The sequence below is a fragment of the Falco naumanni genome, chromosome 9, assembly GCF_017639655.2.
Source record: "Falco naumanni isolate bFalNau1 chromosome 9, bFalNau1.pat, whole genome shotgun sequence".
NCBI classification, from domain to species: Eukaryota; Metazoa; Chordata; class Aves; order Falconiformes; family Falconidae; genus Falco; species Falco naumanni.
Window position 1 is genome coordinate 37,739,128 of NC_054062.1, and position 19,873 is coordinate 37,759,000.

The window sequence follows — 19,873 nt, forward strand, 5'->3', positions numbered from 1 at the left end:
ACCAGGACTGAACCCCCTCCAAGAAAAGGCAGCTTGTATCACTTAATTCTGATTTTATGTTTCCGTTTTCTTTTTTTTCTCCTGGTTGAAGACAGAAGTAATACGTTTAACTACTGTTAGGATATCCTCCGTGCCCAGTACCTACATTGATATGATGTGTTTATAACCTGAGAAGATCATCGTAGTCAAAATGCCAAAATAGATACACATGCTATGCAATTTGACTTGTGTTACAGCTGTGCTTCCTTATGACCACAGGAAGCTTGTACAGGATTTTGTATTGAGTTTTCAGTAATACTTGATTTCTGTCCACAAGCGTAGGTTTCCAGGGAATTACTTCAGAGCAGGGTTTGCAGTAACTGATAGGGATATATGACTGTACAATCATACCAGAAAATTCAGGTCCAACGTGCCCTGGGTTCAGATCCTGTGTGGGACTGAATGCAGTTGACCAGATGCTGTGCATACTAAGCACCTTTTCATGAGCCTTTTGGGCCATAGGTTGTTTCCAGCAGAACTGTGTGACAAGGTCTAGGGCACCTAAATGCCACTTCAGCCTCAAAAGCTTCCTTGTGTGCTTGGGAGAGTGCTGCCAGATACAGTCTGCTGGGGACTGTTCTAGCTTTAGTTGTTCATTGGGGCTGCAAAATGAATGATAACCTCAGGAAATGAAATAAGCTCTTTGTTTTTCTTTGCAGTTTCACAATGCTAACCAACTGGCAGCTTGGTGCTTGCACTACATCTGCACCAATTACAACAGTGTTTGCTCCAAATTCCGCAAGGAAATCAAAGCTAAATCTTCAGGTACGGGCAACTTTCCTCCTCAGTTTTCATGGGTCTTCCCCTTCTTTGTCCCCACCCAGCTGATTAAGCAGGAAGACAAAGATGAGCTCAGATAGCTAAGCCATGAGACTGAACCTCCATGCTATCTTGAGTAGCATTCATAAATTTTTATCTGTAAAGAAAGGTCATAATCATTAGCCTGATTCCTGGGCAAGCATTATGCTCTTTACCTATTTCAGCAATGCTAAAAGGAACGGAGCTATTTTCAGGCTCCACAATGAAAAATGCACTCTGTAAAGGGCTTGCTTTTTTTACAAGCCACTCTTTGGTGGACCGAAGCCTGTTGAGCATAACTACTTTCAAAGTCTTTTCACACTAAGTAAGGCATACGAAGAAACTGGGGGAATCCCTGATAAGACAGCTAATGTGGAGACTGGATGAATGATTAGCAGCATGGCTTTTTGCAGATACTCAAGGCGTTTCTGGGATTTGTGTATCTTATTGGCTTGTTTGAGGGCTTTTTGATTTTATTTTTTTTAATCAGATAATCAAGAATATTTTGAGAGGCATCGGTGGCCGCCTGTGTGGTATTTAAAAGAAGAAGATCACTACCAGCGAGTTAAAAAAGAAAGAGAAAAGGAAGATGTTGCACTGAATAAACACCATTCAAAGCGGAAGTGGTGCTTCTGGAATTCCTCTGCTGTAGTTGCCTAAACAAAGCAAATAAGCGGAAAACCATAGCCAGTGTCGGAATTTAGTCTTACGGTTAGAAATAAGATGTAGTTCAGGTTTTCAGGAAACTTTGTTCCACACGTGCATTTATTATTGCTAAGGTCAAAAGCACAAGCTCGCTGAAAGTGAGCCTGGAACAGCTCCTTGAAGTCACATGTATATTTTTGGCTAGTAAGCAGATAAATGTCTACCATTATTACATTTCTTTTTATATATAAAAAAAATAATTCCAGCATTAATGTTTCAATCTCCAGTTGGGAAATATTTTTATACTGTCTGGTGTGGTTTTTTCAGATAAAATTCTGGATACCATTTTATTTTACAGACACAAAATAACCATGTAGCAGCTTTGTAATTAGATTTTAACTATTTTTACTATGTCAGTACAGTGAAATAGACAATCGTCAATCATAAGAGACCGCTTTTAGAGTATCTCAGAAAAAGTAATCTTAGGAAAAAATCTAGTTGCCTAGTATAGGTTGTCTTTTTTAAAATAAGTACTGTGCACTGGTAATATAATTAGATGGTTATTTCCCCTTTCTAAAGTAAAGGGTTAGAATAAGATCCAATAACTACAAGATATAGAGTGCTTGATCTTTGCTCAGCTGAATAATAGGCAGTATAATTACCTGTTCAACTGCAGGCAAATGTATTTCTAATATTTGCCATGTAAGTGCAAATAATTATGACTGTGTGGGCCATGTGAAATCTAATGATTCTAAGTATTCAGAGGTTTCATATATCTAGATCAAGGAGGATATTTCTAAAAATCATTTAGAAGGGCTTATTAATTTATATCCTTATACAAGTATGGATCTGAATGCAAAAAGCAGTTATACTGCTTGCATTTGAATTACTGCATGGCAGTTACCTTGTTCTGCGGGATTCTTAACCATGCAGCCATTCCTCATCTGAGTTCCTTTTTGCTTCAGTGCAAGCAAATGAAAGGGCTGCAAAAACAAGCAGGAGTTATCTAGTGTTCCAGCTTTTTATAAATGAAGAAGGGTCTTCACACACAAGATCATTTCAGTTCAATCCAAATTTTTTAATAGCTTTTCCCAGGTAGAACTCAAAATGGTAGATTATTTTTAAGTAGATGATATATTTCACCTGGAAGTAGGTATTCCCAGAAAGCTGGGGGCAAAATGATGGCAGAAAGGTGGGAATTCTGCACGAGTGGTGTAAGAAAAGGAAAAGCCTCCAGTGTTTTCAAATAGCCTGTGTGTTTGTGACTTTTAATCAACCATTACTCTAAAGCTGCAGTGTTACACTAGGTTACATAAGAATGAGACATTTTTTACAAGACCAAAACTAAAATACGTAGACTGTAGAACATACACATGCAATCCTGTATGGTGTCTCAGGCACAATTCTGTAATCGAGGTGGTATTGTGTATTAGGTTCGTTAATATTGTTTTGTGCTGGCAGCTCGGCATACCAATGTGAAAAGCTGTTTGTTTGTTTGTTTGTTTGTGTTTTTTTCTGTATTCAAAGGCAAGGCAGTGCAGTCAAACCCCAGTACTGTAGGTCAGGAAAGGCTTTGGACTGAAAGCCATATACACCTCTACATACCTGCATTCTGAATGAACTAATTCTTGGCAGATTCTACCACAGGATGGTAGAAACCGCCCATCATGGAAAGAGATGCTGCTTTACAAACATTTGGTAAAGAAAGCAAGTGAGAGATTCCTACCCCTGTAAGATTCACCACTGTATGGTGATAAAGAAGGGCTATAAATGATGGCTGCAAATGCGTCTCCTTAATTCTTGGTCAGTGATAATGTATAGTGTGGAGGCTAGATGTGTCAAGACTAAGTTGAGATAAATATCTGTTGTCACAAAATGTTAACCTGTCACATTTTAAGTAAGTATTGCTACTAGGTTTTACAGAACCAAAGCTACTGTATGATTGTAATCTTGCCAAACTGTAATGGATATATAAATGAACCTGAGGTATATGCAATAATATCCAGTTGTTCTAGTAATCAGCTACTATAACCAAGTGGCTGGTTCATTTGGTTAATGCTGTCTATGGCCTTTAATCTTGGTGGTTATTTTGTGTTTTTTATTTTGCCAAAAAAAGAAAAAAAAAAGGAAAAAAAAATAAAAAAGTCAATAAAACTGTTTAGTTACAAATTGTCTTCCAGCTCTTTGAAGAAGCTTCCTAAATTTTGCTTTAGGTGTTGCCCTTTTTAGTGCTGCTTGTAAGCATCCAGTGAATTTTACTGAACTGATACTTGCATGGCATATTAGGATTTATGGTTGGTAACGTCATAAGGAAATCCTACAGTGTTTGTACATGATGGTGAAAGTTTAGTGCTTGTCACTTACTGTTAAACTGCATAGCAAAAAAATCTCATGCCACTTTTCCCCATGGTTTCTGATATTTAATTAACATGCTGTTACCCAAAGGACATGAAACTAATTAGTTATGACAGACACAGGGAGGAAAAATGCAAGTAAACAGCAGGAAGTCTGTAAGGTTTTTAGTATGCTCTAAACTTTGTACAAACACAGTTTTGCCTGCTTTCTCGCTGCCTTAGTTGTCAACTGTTGTACAGAATCCCTCATTAACTGTTAGTAGACTCTCGGCAGCTACATCTCCCTGAATATATGCAGGTTTAATTGATAGAGGTAGAAAGTTGGTGCTTTTCTAGAGGATCTTTTCAAGTTATCATGCAAAGGATGCCATGTTTGTGATTTTTTTTTAAAGCTCTTAAGCAATGCCAAGGACGTTGAAAGTAAGTGCAGTCAGCACACAATGTACTTTTTAAAGTGCTAATTTATGAGAATGTTACATATCTCAGTGATATATTTTTGGAAGCAAAATTTTAATTCTTTGAACTTACTACCCTTAGGAAAGGTAATGGGCTCAACAGAGAAAGTGGTGACATCAGATGTAAAAACATTTCTCTTGATTATAGTAAAACCAGTAGCATAGAAGTAAGGAGCAAACCAGAGGCATTGCTCTTCAGGGCATTCTTTTTTAAATATTATGACCATTTACAAGAGGTTGCATGTCCTTTGTTTCTGGTGTGTCTCATTCAGCTTATTTCTTAGAAACAGTGTTTTTGTATTTGTTCTTTAAGATACAATTTCTGCAAGTTCCTCTGTGTCACAATACAAACCAATTCCTGTGGCTTCCCACCCACAAACAGCACACCAAAGCCAGAAATAGTAGTGTTTTGCCAGTAAGGTGGCTGAAGTCTGGCCAACCCCATAACTCACTCATTTCATTCACTGAAGACCTACTCATCACTGTTGTTCAGTCAGATCAGGCCTCAAAGTGTGCAAAAGCTAGACAGTACTGCATAGGTGGGTATCTTAAGGAGGGTTGCCTAGTAGAAGAGACAAATCTGGACATCCCTTCTGAGCCCTGAAAACAGGATTGTACCAGATAGGGTAAGAGAAAACCAGTACAGTGCTTTATTGCCCTCATTCTTCAGCAGTGTACCCACAGATACCCCTCAAGAATAACCTATGGCTAGAAGTGCCTGATTTGTAAAATCAGAGGGTTTTTTTCCATGTTCCAGTAACAAGCACTGGAAGATCAGCTGAAGACATCTTGGAAATCCTCCGAGGGCCAAGTCTTCCATCTTCTGTACAAAGACATTTAGGTAAAGAACTAATGTAATAAATAGGATTAATTTTGCTACCTAAAATCCTGGATGGTGAAATATTTCAGTTCTTCCAGACTTCAAGATTACAGTCTGGTGAAGAGATTTGCTTTGTCAGGTGAAACTACAGTTTTGTCCCTATTTTATCCCTTTTTTTCAAGGTCACAGTCTTTATACTCCTGTCACTGGATAGGCCAGCATCTATTTGCTCTGGGTTGATAATCCAAGGTGTGTACTCTGCAGTGAGGTATCTTTAAGGTGGCTGCTTGCCACTCCTGAATCCCCTTAGATTTTTGGTCCGTTAAAATGATGTAACAGCATTTGCATGAGAATACTTCTCCTGCAGGCAAAATGCTTATTGAAACGAATGAGATACCAAACACACACACACACTTTGGGTTTTGAGGTGTCACCTAATTAATTTACATGTTATCGCTTGCCTGTGTTCCAAATCTGCTAACTGAAGTTGGCTCTGTGTATGGCATGCAGGATAAAACAGTGTGTTAGTAGCAATAATCCCCATCCTGCAGGCCCTATGATAGGATAATTCATTGTCAGTTAACTTATGCTTCTGCCTTTAGCTAAGAGAATATAACCCATGTATGTCAGGATTCACTGCACTAGCAGCCAGAGTAGTGGGACTATTGTATATTTATAAATGCAAACCAAATCCCTTACTGCTGCTTACATAAAAATCTTGATTTCTGGTAGAAATATGAAAAGCTTTTGGATCAAGGCTGCAGGAGGCCAAGAAGAAAATTTGAACATCAGAAGATGCAAGAATGATTATGCTAATGTATCCCAGCTCTAGAGAAAAATTAAACCAAGAAGATAAAGATGTGATTCAGAGAGAGAAGTTAACATTGGACAACAGAATTGTAAAGGCTCCTTTATAATTGTTTAGCTTTACTATTTCTTTTGTAAGTAGGCCATACAGCTACAACATCCCGCTGGGCTGTTCTGCAGCAACAAATGTTCCCAGATGTAGGTCCTGCATCCCACCCCCACAGCATGGCAGGGCACAGGTTACAATGAAAACATTATATTGTATTGCTGATTCATCTCAAGTCCTTTCCCATACCCAGCAGTCTGTCCTTTGGCCTGCAGAGGAGCCCAGTACCGTCTCCTGGATGCGGTATGTGTTTTTGTCTCATGTTGAAGGATGTTCCAGAACAGCAAGGACCTTACCCCACAATACGAAGGATCTCCAGCCAGTCTCTTTTGCTGGGACAGCAGACAGTAGAACAATGAAGCTCTGTGTCAGCCAGGTACTGGCCTGTTTAGGGATTTCAAGATTAAAAAAATACAAAATTAACTTTCAAAAAATACTCAGGAAGTCAGAGAGAGTCACGGAACACACGGGGACCAGCTGTGTAACAGCCTGGACAGCAGTATCTGAGGTACCATTTCAAGATGCTAAATGGGGGAAGGGTAGATTCCCTGTAGATAGCAGCTCTGGTTTTCAGCTTTAAAGAAGAACAGCCATCACCATCAGATAAAATCAGCAGGCTGGGTGCCATCCCTCTGTATTGCACAGGTCTGAGCAGCCACGGGGGATGGTCTCTTCCCCCACTCCATTCTGGCTGCTCTGAAGTTTCAGATAAGCAGCCAGGTGATGACACTTCACAGGGAGGATTTTCTTAAGAAATTTTCTTGCCTTTAACATTTTTAAAGAAGGATTCTTTATTACCCGTGGGGATTCATATTTTTTTAAGTTATGGCTCTATAATGAGGATTTCATGGTATTCCAGGTATTGATGCTGAGTAGTGAAATTATCTGCAGGATAAAAAAATCCCCCTACAATTAGCAGCAGTTTAAGAGTATATGATTAAATTCGCGTCTTAGTCATTAAATATAAGCTGATAATTCTGACTGGGTGATCAGACGTGATTATCCCCCACCTCCCAGCTGTTAGTTGTATGCTATATATTAGAGATTTCTTTAGATTTCTCGCTTGGGTCCTCCATTAGACTTACAGCCTGCTTGCAAAGTGCTGTGGATCCCTGTGCCAATTATACCACATCTACATTTTCAATTGTGGAGTGTCTGGGGTTAGTTTTGAAATAATTAACAGATCTCATCATGCGATAAAAGTCTGTTAGATGAGGATGCCTTTCCCCCCCCATAGGCAGTATAAAGAAAGGGGGCTCCTAAGGAGCCCCCAGGGAAGCTCTGTGAATCCTCCCCATTGCTGCATTGCCTTGCAGGGGGCACGATGCAGTGTCACTGGTCCTGTGGTCTGTAAGGCATCTGACAGCACTAAAACAACCTCCACCAAGTGTAAATACTCACATACTCACTACTCATTTTTCAGATTAAGTTTTGCCTCTGCTTCGTAGCTGTCTGAGGGGCGCACAGACCTTTCCTGCCTCCCTCAGGCTGCCCTGCAGAGGTAGGTCCACCCCAGCTTTGTTCCCCTTTCATATTGGCTGGCCAAGGGCAGTATTTTTTATTTTTTTTTGAGTACACAGAAGTGATTTCTGGCCTGCTGGGCAGAGCGCATCTCTCCTGCAGGTGCTGCAGCCACTGGAGGACTGCAGCTCCCACAGCTGCACCTTGCCTTCCCCAGGTTCCCAAGGCTAGCAAAGGTAACGAGCCGGAGAGGCTGGCGGCTGCACTTAATGGGGTTTTTGATCTGCTAGGGGGATCTGGTTGGTTGTTTGCTGTAGTCACAGCAAGGTTTGTTTTGTAGAAGCTAATTCATTAAGAAGATAGGAGGAATAAGAAATAAAAATTACTGCATCAAAAGATAATCAGGTAATTATCTAAAGATAATTGGGTAATTAAGCTAAAGACTTGCTTTCCTTTCCTCTTAGGCCTCTCCAGTATGCCTGACCGTGAGGAGAGGACTGAAGGGCAGGCAGGGGTTGCTGGCCAGAATTTTCCTGAGTGTTAATAGAACCGATTGCTCCTCTGTAGCTGAACAGAGAGGCAAGGAAGCCGGTGCCTCGGAGTTTGTTGGAAGCCATGAAATGACTCACCCTTAATCTTTTCTGCTGTTTATTGGCTAGAAATTACAGTAGGTGGTGTTGGTCTGAGCTTGCTGTAGAGCTCCGGGAAGGGGTCTGTGCCTACTCTGGGTAGCGGTACATGGATGGAGCACACGTGCCATGCACCTGTAAGACAGACACTTGCCACATAAGCTGCAACTATAGGGGCAGCATTTGATGACCTGGCTGTTCTCTTCTAGATCCATGGGTTTTGTTTTGATATTGCTCACCCTCCCAGCCCATTAACACAAGGTATGGGCCAGGGAGGTAACTTCTCAGTTAGAACTACATTCTCCCCTCGTTTCAAAAGCTTGCCGTGAACCTGGGAGCACAGGCACCAAACGGGAATCCAGTAGTTCTGCCCATTGAACTTCCATTCCTTCCAAGTTGTTTTTCAGCACTCATCAGCCTGGCTGCCCACGCAGAGCAGTCGAGCTGCAGAATTTGCCACGTGACACAAGGGATGCGAAGGGCTTGCATGAGTTCCCAGCTAATCTGGAAAGTTCACAGCTGAGAAGTTTACTGGGTCTTAATAAATATATAGAATTTATGCCCGACTGAGCAATTTCCAAAGTAAAACAAATAGCTGGGAGTTTTCAGAAGAGGTATCACTAACTGGCCATGCTGTTCTTTGTTTCTCTGGGCATCAGGTTTTGCCCTCTGACAGAGGAAGCATAAAGGACAGATGAAAACTTGGTCTGACCCAGCACTGCTGATCTCTATGTTCCAAAAAAGTTGGGATGAAGGATTCAGTGCGGGGGGAGCTTTTCCCACTTATCCATGTGCTCCTTTGTGATGAGCTAACAGCCGTTTTGCTGATCGTCTGCCATTACTGAAAGTTCTCATGATGTCTAATGCTGCTGTTATAAATGGCAATAATAAATTCAGGTGGCATTCATGGTAGCATGCATAGAGGGGGGGGAAAAATTAGTCATCTGCTTTTTGTACATTAACATGCAGCACTTCGGTGTGCTTTTACTGCACCACCTGCACTTAATAAGATTACTGCCCATTCACTAAGCCACATCTTGGCAGGCTGTCCAGCATCCACAAGAGTCCATAACTGCTCTGTCATACTTTACATCTCCTGAATGTTTATCCAAAAGCTTTACTATACTGGCTCTGGCTTGTTACCTTTATTTTGCAGCAGAATTGAAACAGAGGTGGTTTCTCCAGGGTCATTCAAGTGATCACAGCCTGCCCCGCTCACTCCTTTAGGTGCACAGCTGGTCATAATTCTTGAATGTACTGTCAGGTGTCAGCTACAGGTGCAACTAATTTGCTCTCATTGCTTTGTCTACTGCTGTTTTCTTTCAGAGACCCATTAGTGTAAGACAGACCTCCTCTTCAAATTCCCTTTTGGTCTTAATTGCAATACCTCAGGAGTAAAATGCAGCCATCATGCTTTCCCCTTGTCCCTGCAGCAGTCAGCTACACTCATCTTCTGATTTGGCAGCATTTGAGTGAAGCACAAACCAAGTCACAAGCATTTGATACAGGCACTTGACATTTCATGAGCATCCTCGTTCTTTGATAGGCTATAATTGGGCATAAAGAGGGCAGGCTGGCACAGTTGCTGTATTTGTGCCGAGCTGTCCATGCATTTGTAGGGAGTGACATACTCTAGGAAACCAGAAGGCTTTTCAGGAAGGGTTAGTCCTTCCAGCCTCCTAAGGAAGGAGGCATCTGTATTCAATTAAGAGCTTTATTCAGCCTGGAGTGGGCAGGGCAATTGGAGAAGCCCAAACTGATGGAAGGTAGAAAGGCTATCAGGGAGTAACTAAGCACTCCCAATAGTACAAGTTGAATGGCATCAAATGAAACTAGCACGTGGCAGCTTCACAACCAAGAGCATCCTTCCACACCAGTATTAGTTGAGCTGCAAAATTTCTTGCCAGAGAGCACTGGCTGGAAGCTCACACAGTTCCCAAAAGAAACCCTTGGGGAAGAAAGCTGTCAAATACGTACCATCACCTCTGCTGCCAGGACTTAAGCCCAAGGCAGGTGGAAAGTTGAGAGTATACCATTTAATGCTTATCTTTGCTTTATGTTTCCCAAAGCATCTGCTGTTGGCCACTGTCAGAGGCAGGATTTGGGGCTGAGCAGACCTTTGGTGACCTGCTTGTGGCTGTTCCTGTAACCCTGACTGAGGACACTCCTAATTCACTGCAGAAATATTGAAGACTGCTCTTCCCCTCCCTGTAGACCCCCTCATATTTGAACAGGTTGGTCTTCTGTCTGGTGTCAGTTCAAGGACTCATCACTTACCTGTTGGCAAGTGCAGGCTCAGCCCACAAAAGGACAGGAAGGAAAGCAGAGGGATTCATCCTTCATCATCCATTCCCGGAAGACTGTAGCGTTCCTGCATTGTTCTGTGCAAAGGATTAGTCTTTTAGGTCAGATCCAGAGCATGGGAGCTGGACCTAGGCACCAGCTCCTGGGAGTGAGATAAACTAGTCCTGCCCAATATACTTAATGATGAAATCTGGCCTCGCTGACTACAGCAAATGCTGGTGGTTCTGAATGATGCTAAATCACGTGAGAATACACAGCATGAAAACAGTATCTGCCAGGGATTTTAAAGCGTCTTGAATCATTTCATCCTAACCAAGCACCTCAGTAACACGTTAGATTCAGCTCTTTGTGTTGTAATCCCCAGAGCCACCTACACTGCCCTGTTAGGAGGCTGTTTTGCCTGTCAAGAATTAATCAGTTTCCAGTTCTGGAGCTGTGCAGTAGCATATTAAAAAAAAAATCACTCCGATATGAGCAGTGTTGGTTGGGAAATAGGGACATATGACTTACCTTAAGTGTAGCCATCAACCTGTTGCTGACTTTAGAGCGCCAAGCTAAACAGTGTTTCCAGCCAGCCCTTCTGCCTACCTGCTTTGTCTTGCTGCTTACTTTGCTTATTTTCACACACAAAGCTGACAAAGCACCATCACTTAGCATGATATGCATTTCTTCTATTGCACTGGGAATAATCTTTCATTACTATAAGCTTTTTCAATTTTCTTAAGGCCTTTTACCATTTTGCCCATGTAGCATAATTTATTTTCTTGAGTGGTTTACATATTAAAATGTGAAGTTGTATTTATATGTCTCTGAAGAGTTCTTTGCTGGCCAGTGAATCAGTGTTTTGGAGGTTTTCTTTGCTCTATCTTTCTGCTTCCACAGTGCAGTTTTTCACCTACAAATGAGACTTCAAACCTGCTGGCTTCTGCCACCTCTCACCATTTCAATCACCAGTCCAATTCTCAGCTCCAGACAGACAGTGTAGGGCCTGGCACCCTTCCTGCAGCAGGAGCTTCTCACTTGGGTCCAGAGCAGCTGAGGACCCTTCAAACAGCAAGCTGCAACTGTCCCTCTGACTTGCTGTCCTTTGGTTTTCTGGCTTCGTGCCCTTAGTTTAAGTTACATATTTTTATCCATATTTTTTTTTTATATAGTTTAAGAAGTTTAGGCTCTGTCTACCGTTGCCGTTAAAATTGAAACGGTTCTTTCCTTCCTGTACATCCTCCTGCCTCTTGTAGCTTCAGCTTTTCTTAAGCTATGTAGCAAAGAGTGGGCATTAAGTGTGATTAAAGATGCCTGTGGGTGTGCTCACAATGACGCCCAGGGAAAACTAAGAAAACTAAAACTAAAGTGCTTTGTGCAAGTGCTGTTAGTGATGGAGAGCTGGTGCAGCACTGGAGGTCGGGCAGAACAAGGCACCATCTAGCCCTCACTACTTCTCATGGAAGAAAGGCAGCACAACATGCTCCTACCAGATATGCCAGTACCAGATCGCAGTCACAGCACATCACTTGTCTGCCACAAATGCCTTTTGTTAAGTGCTCAGGTTCAGCTAGCTGAGAACTATGTTCATGTGAGGCTTAGGGCCAGGGTTTTTTTTCCTAGAGACCCAAACCTTAGGCAGAACACCTTTGTCGGTCAATGAGGTAAACGCTGGGTCTATTGGTGTAAAGCTGGTTAACAAAAAAACAAACCCACAGCTTTTCCTAAAAATAGGTTCAGAGGATTTAAAGTTCAGGAAGAGTAGCATCTTTTGACCTTGTCTTGTGTCAGTGGCATCCTGTTTTGCAGGCTAGACCCTTGGAAATACTGCGTGTACTTCACTGCCTTCTGGGCTTGGGGGAGGAAAAAGGAAAATAATATTTAGAGGAAGCTGAAGAGAGGTGGTAGGCAAGACCAGGAGAAGCTGGAGCTTATGAGATGCACAATCATCACCATGAGTGGATTCACCTGCATGCACCTGAGCTGAGAAGGGTGTCTGCAAGGCTCTCGCATGCGCTCAGCTCCTAGTCCTTCCTCTTGCACCATCACCCTCCGACCTGCAGCTGCTGGGAAGCACTGGAGCAGCTCATTAGGCACTACAACAGGTGAGCCATTAGGACAACCTTTACACCATTCCCTTTGGATGTGTGCCAGCTGCACAGATGGCTTCTTTTTGGCTCTGTTTTCTGCTGAGTTGTACATATTAGAGCCTTCCTCAGATCAAACCTGCCTTTGCATAGCTAGCTAGAACATAGCTGCGCGGCTGGTTGTGAAAGGGCACGTTCCCTCATAAATATGAGGCTCACCTCCTCTGTTTTGGGATATTTTACCCACCTGCTGAGGGTTTTGAAGGCTACTAGGAGCAAAGGGAAATGTATCAAGCAGAAAAACACATTACAACATCTAAAAAGCATAAATTGAAAGCTGAATGGTCTGCTGAAAGCCTGATTCAAGCAATAGGAGTGGCTGATCATTAACTGTTCTGTAGTAGGTGAGGCAGTGCTATAAAAGTACATTACTAGGACTAATTCATCTGGCATCATAAACCCTCTTTTAAGTAGGTGGATTACCCCACTGAATAAGAAAAAAATAGTAGATAAACACACTCCGTGGAAGCTAATATTAAGTACATCAGCTGCACAGAGCCCCACTCGCATTTGTCCCCAACTCACTGTTTGAGACTGCAGCAACAAGGCCCTCTAACTTTGAGCAAGGCATTTTCCCTGCTGTTCACAGGAAATCCCAGCTAGGATTTGTGGTCAAGATAGCCCACATGGCAACTCATCCTTACAGTTACTAGATGTTTCACTATTCATTCCTTAATTAAACACCTCTTTCTTTAGCACAATAATGTAGTACAGCAGCAGGGAGCAGAAACTGAAGTCTAAAGAAGAGAGGAGCTTACAACTGCTTCCTTACAAGAGGCATCTTGCAGTATTATGTACTAGTACAAGCCAACCCTAATGAAATGAGATTTCTGGCCAGCTACAGTCTTGGATGCCAAAACAGGACAGAGGAAGATAGGGAAACCCTTAGTTCAGACTACAAGCAAACATACAGGTTAAACACAGACCTAAACTGCTAACAGCACATAACCACTGACGGGCCAGGAGATGGAAGTGTCCATGCAAAAGCAGAAAGGCTCCTAGGGACCTTGGAAGATACAGATCTCATTTTCCAGTTTACACTTCTTATACAACAGAAGAAAAATATCAGCTTAAGCCAGGTAAGCACAAAGCAGTTTACCTTTTCCTTCCCTTAGCTCCAAGTACATCTCCTGCCCTCCTATCAACAAGCTCTGAAGCAGCCAGCACTGCTGCTGCTTCAGCTTTTATAGCCCTCCCATCCCCAGAAGTCTTTGCAGGCTCTCCTCCTCCTCCTCTTCCTCCTCCCCCGGGGTTTATTTCAGTAGGCTTTAACCTAGTAGAAGTAGATTTATTTCAGGTTCAGCTGTTATTTGTTTCCACTTTTTTCTGCTGAAATTGCGTTCTCTTAAGCATAGTAATGTCTTCTTGCTTTCATTTTGCAAGGTAAAAGTTTAAACAAAAAAAATAAAATTAAGCATATTTTTTTAATGAAGACCTACTCGTAAGCTTTGATATGTTCTTCTGTAGCAAGTCATCTGCTACAGCCCTACATAAGGTTTGGAGCTTGGATCTTGAAGAGGCCCTCAAACAGGATCTTAAGGAAAAAAGGTGAGAGAATTTTGCTGGCTAGAAAAGAAATAGATAGTGGTGGATAACCCTCCCCTGTGTGCTGGCTTCGCCTTCCATCCCCAGCTGAAGTTTTCCTGAAATCGTTTGAATATAATCTTTTTTTTTTTTTTCTTCTTCCATTAGGCAGCAAAGCCTGAGGAAAAAGTGTGTTTCGGTGTTGTTGCCCTTTGTACAATAAAAGGAAAACAATCCTTCCTGGCTGTTCCCTGGCCTGCCATACAGGTGATGGGTTCGCCGCTTTTCCTGTGATGCTCTGTCTACCCCTATCACACACTCTGCATCTGTTAGCAACCTATGGCTCTGTAGGGGATACATGCATGGCTAAGTATATGAAGAAAACACTAGGGATATTCATGTGCTTTGGACATGTTCATCTGAGGCTCTCTGGAGCTGTGTGTTTTCTTCAGCCTGACGAAGCTACCCAGGATGCTCTGTCGATCGCGTATGTGGTCCAGGTGAATGCTCCTCGTGCTGTAATTTTACCTGCTGTAGGAAAGATGCCTCCTGCAATGAAAGTGATTGTTTGGTGGTTTATAAAACAGACCTATATGGGTTTGTCTCGGTCTCCTCCCTCCACCTGCTCCTGCCAGCCTTTCTGACTGCAGGTGGGGTTTGCTTGATGGGGCAGCAACGTCCCGAGCACGCCGCTGCCATCAGACACAGGACGGGCCTGGGTGTCAGCTGGGAGCAAACCATCAACCTCGGAGCAAGAGCACTGGGGAGGCCAGTCCCTGTGCAGGGATGGGGACAGCGGAGCCAGGTGTCACCCCTTGCTCCCCGAGCCCTGGTGGAGGGCTGGTGTGGGGCTGCGGGTGTGCGCATCGGCGCGGTACCCAAGTCGCTTCCCACCAGGCAGCAGCTGTGTCCTGTCAGCAGATCCAGGCTGGCAAGCCAGAATCCAGTGCACTTGGTTACTGTCATGGTGGGCCTTTTTACCTTCCAGTCCCTCCACGAGGCCTAGAGACTCTAAAATGAAACAAGCGGCCTTTTAAATGAGAGCAGAGACACTCGTAATCCCACGTAGCCATAGGACATTAAGTCTACGGTATTGATGTCTCGGTTTGGCTCTTGTAACTGGTCAGAAAGTCTTATGGGGCCAATAGGCAGCACATAGCTCATAATTTTATAGCCAGAAATGATTAAAATAATTATAATAAAGTAATAATAATAAACCTTCACTTACTTTAATGTCAAATCTTTCTGACACTAACTGATTCCTCCTGCTTGCATGTAACTCCCGCAGTCTGAAACTCTGAATGAGTCCTACAGTCTCATTCCACAATCCCACGAGTAAAATTTCAAAAGCTGAATTTAACTTCTCAATAGGTGAAAGGCTTTATGGGCCCCTATAAGAGATTTCACTGAACAGGAAAAGCTTTCCTTTGGAAGCCAACTTATTAAAACGGCAAAGTCAAGCACTGTCAAAATCATAGCGAGTGCTGTGAGCCTGTCACTTTGAAATTGTAGGGGCAGATGGTGAGAAACTTTCCTGCTGGTCAGGGAACTTTCTGACAGCTCAGTTACTTATACCAGACTGACTTTTTTTTATTTTTTTTTCAATTTTTTTTTGTAAGAACAAAACTTGGATTACCTCCCATTTGTCATAGGCTAAAAAGCATGTATCACCTTGTACAGGCCAGCTGCTCCGTGGTAATGTCACGTCCCAGAATAACCTTTTCATTTGATCGTGCCTTTGGTAAAGCAAGGAAACCTGCGAGCTTATTCCTCGTTGTGTTCCTCCCCAGCCTTAGCAACCCAGAACTGAAATGCAGTGGCATGTTCGTTTTTGGTTGGTTGGGTTTTTTTTCCTACCCAAGAGCCTCGAAGTAACAGAAAACTTTTAGGATTGGGCTTAAGAACTAGACAGCAAGGCGGTCCCTCTTCAAACACAAAGAATGGCTGGAAGAACACCCGCTGCTGAATGTGGGCTGCCTACCCGACCGCCAGCTGCCTTCAGCATGCCAACACCGTGCTTCAAGGCTCCTCAGAATCTTGGGGGTTGGGTTTGGTTTGGTTTATCTGATTGCTGGTGAAGAAGCTTTCTCTTCCCTGGTATTTTAAAGGTGGGTGTTGTGACCTGTCACTCGCTAGACTTGTATGATGTGAAATTGGAGTGTGGCCACGGAAAAGCACACTGCAGGACTGTGTTTATCGGGCTTTCTGCTGGAGGTAACGCTGAACGGCTTGGTTCCCAGTTTTGTTGGAGTTTCAGCTCAGATTTGTGTTGTAAATGTAACAATTGTATTTTAGGAGGGAAATTGGCACGTGTGGTCTACAAATAGAAGGCCCAGGCCCGGCAACTTTGCTTTAGCTTCCCCCCAGGCTGTGGCTTTCCCCCGGCAAGCAGCCATGTTTATATGAAATTAATTGCAGAAATGGTGCTAGAAACACCAAAGCCCAAATTCACAGCTAACATAAACCCTCTCTAGACATTGAGGGGCTTCTCTAATTCACACCTACTGAGAGCACTGGCTTTTTCCACTGGGAGATACTTGCCAAATGTCAAAATACTAAATGGATTTTAAGTCCTTTTGCTCCTAAGAATTAAAGAAATTAAATCGAAAGAACAATAGAACCAAAGCAAAACCATTTTTTAGTGCTGCTTGGTTGGCGAGAGGTTGCAAAACAGAATCTTTTGCTTTGCAGATGCTCTCTATTTAAAATAACCGGGAGATACCTGCAGAAAACACCCTCAATTTCAGCTCAAATGAGAGTATAGAGGTGTTGAGGGCTAATTAAAACAGTTGATGTTTGTTCAAATTTTGAAGAAGGGAAAACCTGGAAAAGCACCGCTTTTTATTATCCATAAACTTGCCTTTTCCTAATCCAGGGCTATTCTTTAGCTAAGAAAGTATTTTCAAACTGTGACATGCAATACATGATAAAACTATACGTAGCGATTTACTCACCTATATAAAATGGTTTTTAATTGAAGTAGACTGTAATGTCAGAGCTAAAACTTATTCTCCTTACTGACGTGAGGGCAAATTAAACTCTGCCTTATTTCTCTAGTGCTTTTGCTTTGAAAAGACCAGCCTAGTTCTTATTGTACATGGCAGGAGCAGCCAGAGGACTCAAATTAGGATACATCTAATCATTCCATAAGAAAAAAATAGTCTTCTGTACATTTCTTTCCTGTAGCCTTTCAGTAAAAAGTCAAGTGATGTCTCGAGCTCCCTGCACGTGGGATTATTCCCACCCACAGTGCCTGCTGGTGCCTCCCCTGCACCCGCATGTGCGTGTGTCGCTCACCGCACTGCAGCCTGCTGTGACCGAGAACAGGCCTCCCGAACCGAAGATGTGAGGCCGTGGGGTTCAGCATTCCTGTTGGAAAGCACAGCCTGGCCTACGGTCTGGGATTTTGCAGGTGTGCAGTAAGAGTTAAATCATAGAGCGGATCTTTAGCAGGGTTTCTATGAGCTGAAGAATGATGTATGGTGACTCTCCGGGTTAAGCCAACGACAGATTTTGCTAAAGAGTTTATTTTTCTTTGTACTCAATTTCTGTCCTTAGAATTGATGTTACTTGTGGGGACGGGTACGTTATATGTGGTTTTACATATCTCTGACTGAAAAACGCCCATTATAAAGCAGCAGCATTAGTATTTTCTCCCACTTACCAGAACAAGTGCTTTGACAGGGCTGCATGTCATAAGAGAGGACATCTGCTGTATATTTACACTTTATGCTCTTTGACTATGTAAAATGCACTTTTACCTGGACCATATTATAAGTACTTGAATGAGAACCGGGAAATTATTACCGTATTCTTCCATTCCCAAGGATAACTATCAAAGCAGATCTCCTACACATTAGCACCCACATTTCTGCCTCAAGCAGCTCAGTGAACAGGATTATTAGTGTGAACTTGTGTTAGCTATGTACAAAACTCTGTACACTGAGAGAGGAGAGAAAAAAATTCTTATTGCTTCGTGTACAAGCGTTGGGGTGAATTTTACCAGGCATGTGACTGTATAATCGCATGCCTCTGAGAGGAGATCAAGTCATCTGGGAAGAATTTTACATAGCTGTGCTTTTAGTCACAATCTTTTGCATTTCAGGGAACACCATATCAACCAATAAAAACAAGACCTTATATTTAAAGTCAGTGTTGAGGACCAGATTTTTAACTGCTATAAGCTTGACTTTGTTATTAATTATTATTACCAGCAGAGAAGGAAAACAAAAACAGAGGCACAATTTTGCACACATATACCAAGTACAGAATGGCAAATCTAGAGATGAAGCATGCGGGCTTAAAAAAAATCCACTGCAAAACTGGCCACTGAGGACGATTGATAGGAGTTTGTGAGGCTGAGTATGACCCTGTTGTAGTTTAACTGTATTGACTAGCACTTCTGTTATACTTGCTTTATTAAGCATAGACATTTTGGTCATTAATTTTAGCATGAAATAGTTTCACGGAGGCTTTTGTATGTTAGCCTAAGTGATTTTTCACTGAAGAATGAAATCAGTATGTCAGGATGGTGCTGGACATCTTTGAAGTTAGCAAAATTTAACTGCCCAGATGTTTCATGAAAGGCTTTCAATTCAGATAGTATTTTCAGCCTGGCTGCCTACCAGAAAATAAATACCCTTCAATTTTTCATGGAGCCAGGAGAGCCTGCGAGCTTTGTCCTGCTCCCTGGCCCTGCAGCGCCTGCCGGTGCGGCGGTACCAGGCTGACACCCCGTGGCCACAGGGCAGCCACAACAAAGATGCTTCAGGAGTGAGAATATAATTTTTATACTAAATACACATCAGGACTTTGTTTTGTCATAGTTCATCTAAAATAATTTTTCCTAGAGCCCCATTGTTTTTATTTTCATACCTTTACGTATGAAGCCCCAGATACTAAGAAGGAAAAGAAAATGTATTCATTACTGATCCAGAGAAAAGTACCAGATTTCTGCAATGAGATAAAAAAAAAAAAAAATAAATCACACTTCCCTGGAGCCTTTTAAATTTTATTTTACTATTAAAATCATGATTATTTCTCAGACAACTTTAAAGGCAGGCTTCCCCATAAATCTTTCTATTTTCCCCTTATAGGGACATAAAATAGTTTAAGCTTTCTCTGTCTGCCAATTTTATATGTTCCACACTGTTTCACATTTTCCTTTTATCCTTTTGCCTGTCACCAAAGGATGCTGAGTAACTATTAAATTCCCAGCAACTCAGTATTCCCAGTATATCTCAATATGAGATTCTGAGGTGAGTGAGGTAATTCCTCATTCTCAGATTATAGTTTTAAAATAAGATCAAGACAAATGTAATAGAAGAGGAACCCTTCCTCCTTTTTCACAGCCAGTGAGTTAAAGGATATTTCAGAAACATGTGCCTGCATCGGGGGGGTGGGGGTGGGGGAAATATTGGCAGGTGTCAGACACATTTGTAGTACAAAGTGTTATATGTTCAGAGCCCACAGCAAACACAGTTCAGCAAACATCTGTGAAATATTTACCCTACTGCCCACAGTTTAAACAGCAAAGGAGTTGAAATGGAGCATAGAAGCTCAGGAACTTGCTCTCACCGAGTGATGAGCGACTGTTCTGAGAGAACACAAAAAAGGTCAAGATCCCGCGGGAAGCAACAAAAGCTGACCCATGAAGAGGTACACTAAGAGACACTCTCTTCTCTGCCTTACTTCAACTAGCCCAATTCTTTCCGATCCCCACAGGTGTCTGAAGACCTGCTAGGTCACAGCAGTAAGCTGTTCGCAATACGATCCATTAAGAGACCCTACAAGGTGAAAAGG

The 19,873-nt window shown here is 42.4% G+C and overlaps 1 protein-coding gene and 2 long non-coding RNA genes across 4 annotated transcripts in view; 2 read left to right on the plus strand and 1 right to left on the minus strand.

The window, feature by feature from the left end:
• The window catches only part of RHOBTB1 (Rho related BTB domain containing 1), a 54,530-nt gene extending 50,940 nt beyond the window's left edge, over positions 1-3,590 (plus strand). Inside the window, exons 11-12 of one of the 2 annotated variants that reach the window (XM_040606410.1) lie at positions 699-804; positions 1,328-3,590. In XM_040606410.1, the coding sequence (XP_040462344.1) occupies positions 699-804; positions 1,328-1,497 (276 nt within the window). In that variant the 3' untranslated portion in view covers positions 1,498-3,590. The remainder of the gene's footprint in view (positions 1-698; positions 805-1,327) is intronic. The other variant, XM_040606411.1, reaches the window with a different exon arrangement.
• Positions 3,006-11,588, minus strand: LOC121093691. Its single transcript, XR_005829632.1, has 2 exons — positions 10,392-11,588; positions 3,006-6,408 (listed from the first exon to the last, which is right to left on the minus strand). It is a non-coding gene; the product is annotated as an uncharacterized LOC121093691 (long non-coding RNA).
• A 5-nt stretch (positions 11,589-11,593) lies between these two features.
• Positions 11,594-18,191, plus strand: LOC121093690. The gene is made up of 3 exons (XR_005829631.1): positions 11,594-13,626; positions 14,015-14,095; positions 14,240-18,191. It is a non-coding gene; the product is annotated as an uncharacterized LOC121093690 (long non-coding RNA).
• Positions 18,192-19,873: the final 1,682 nt, after the last annotated feature.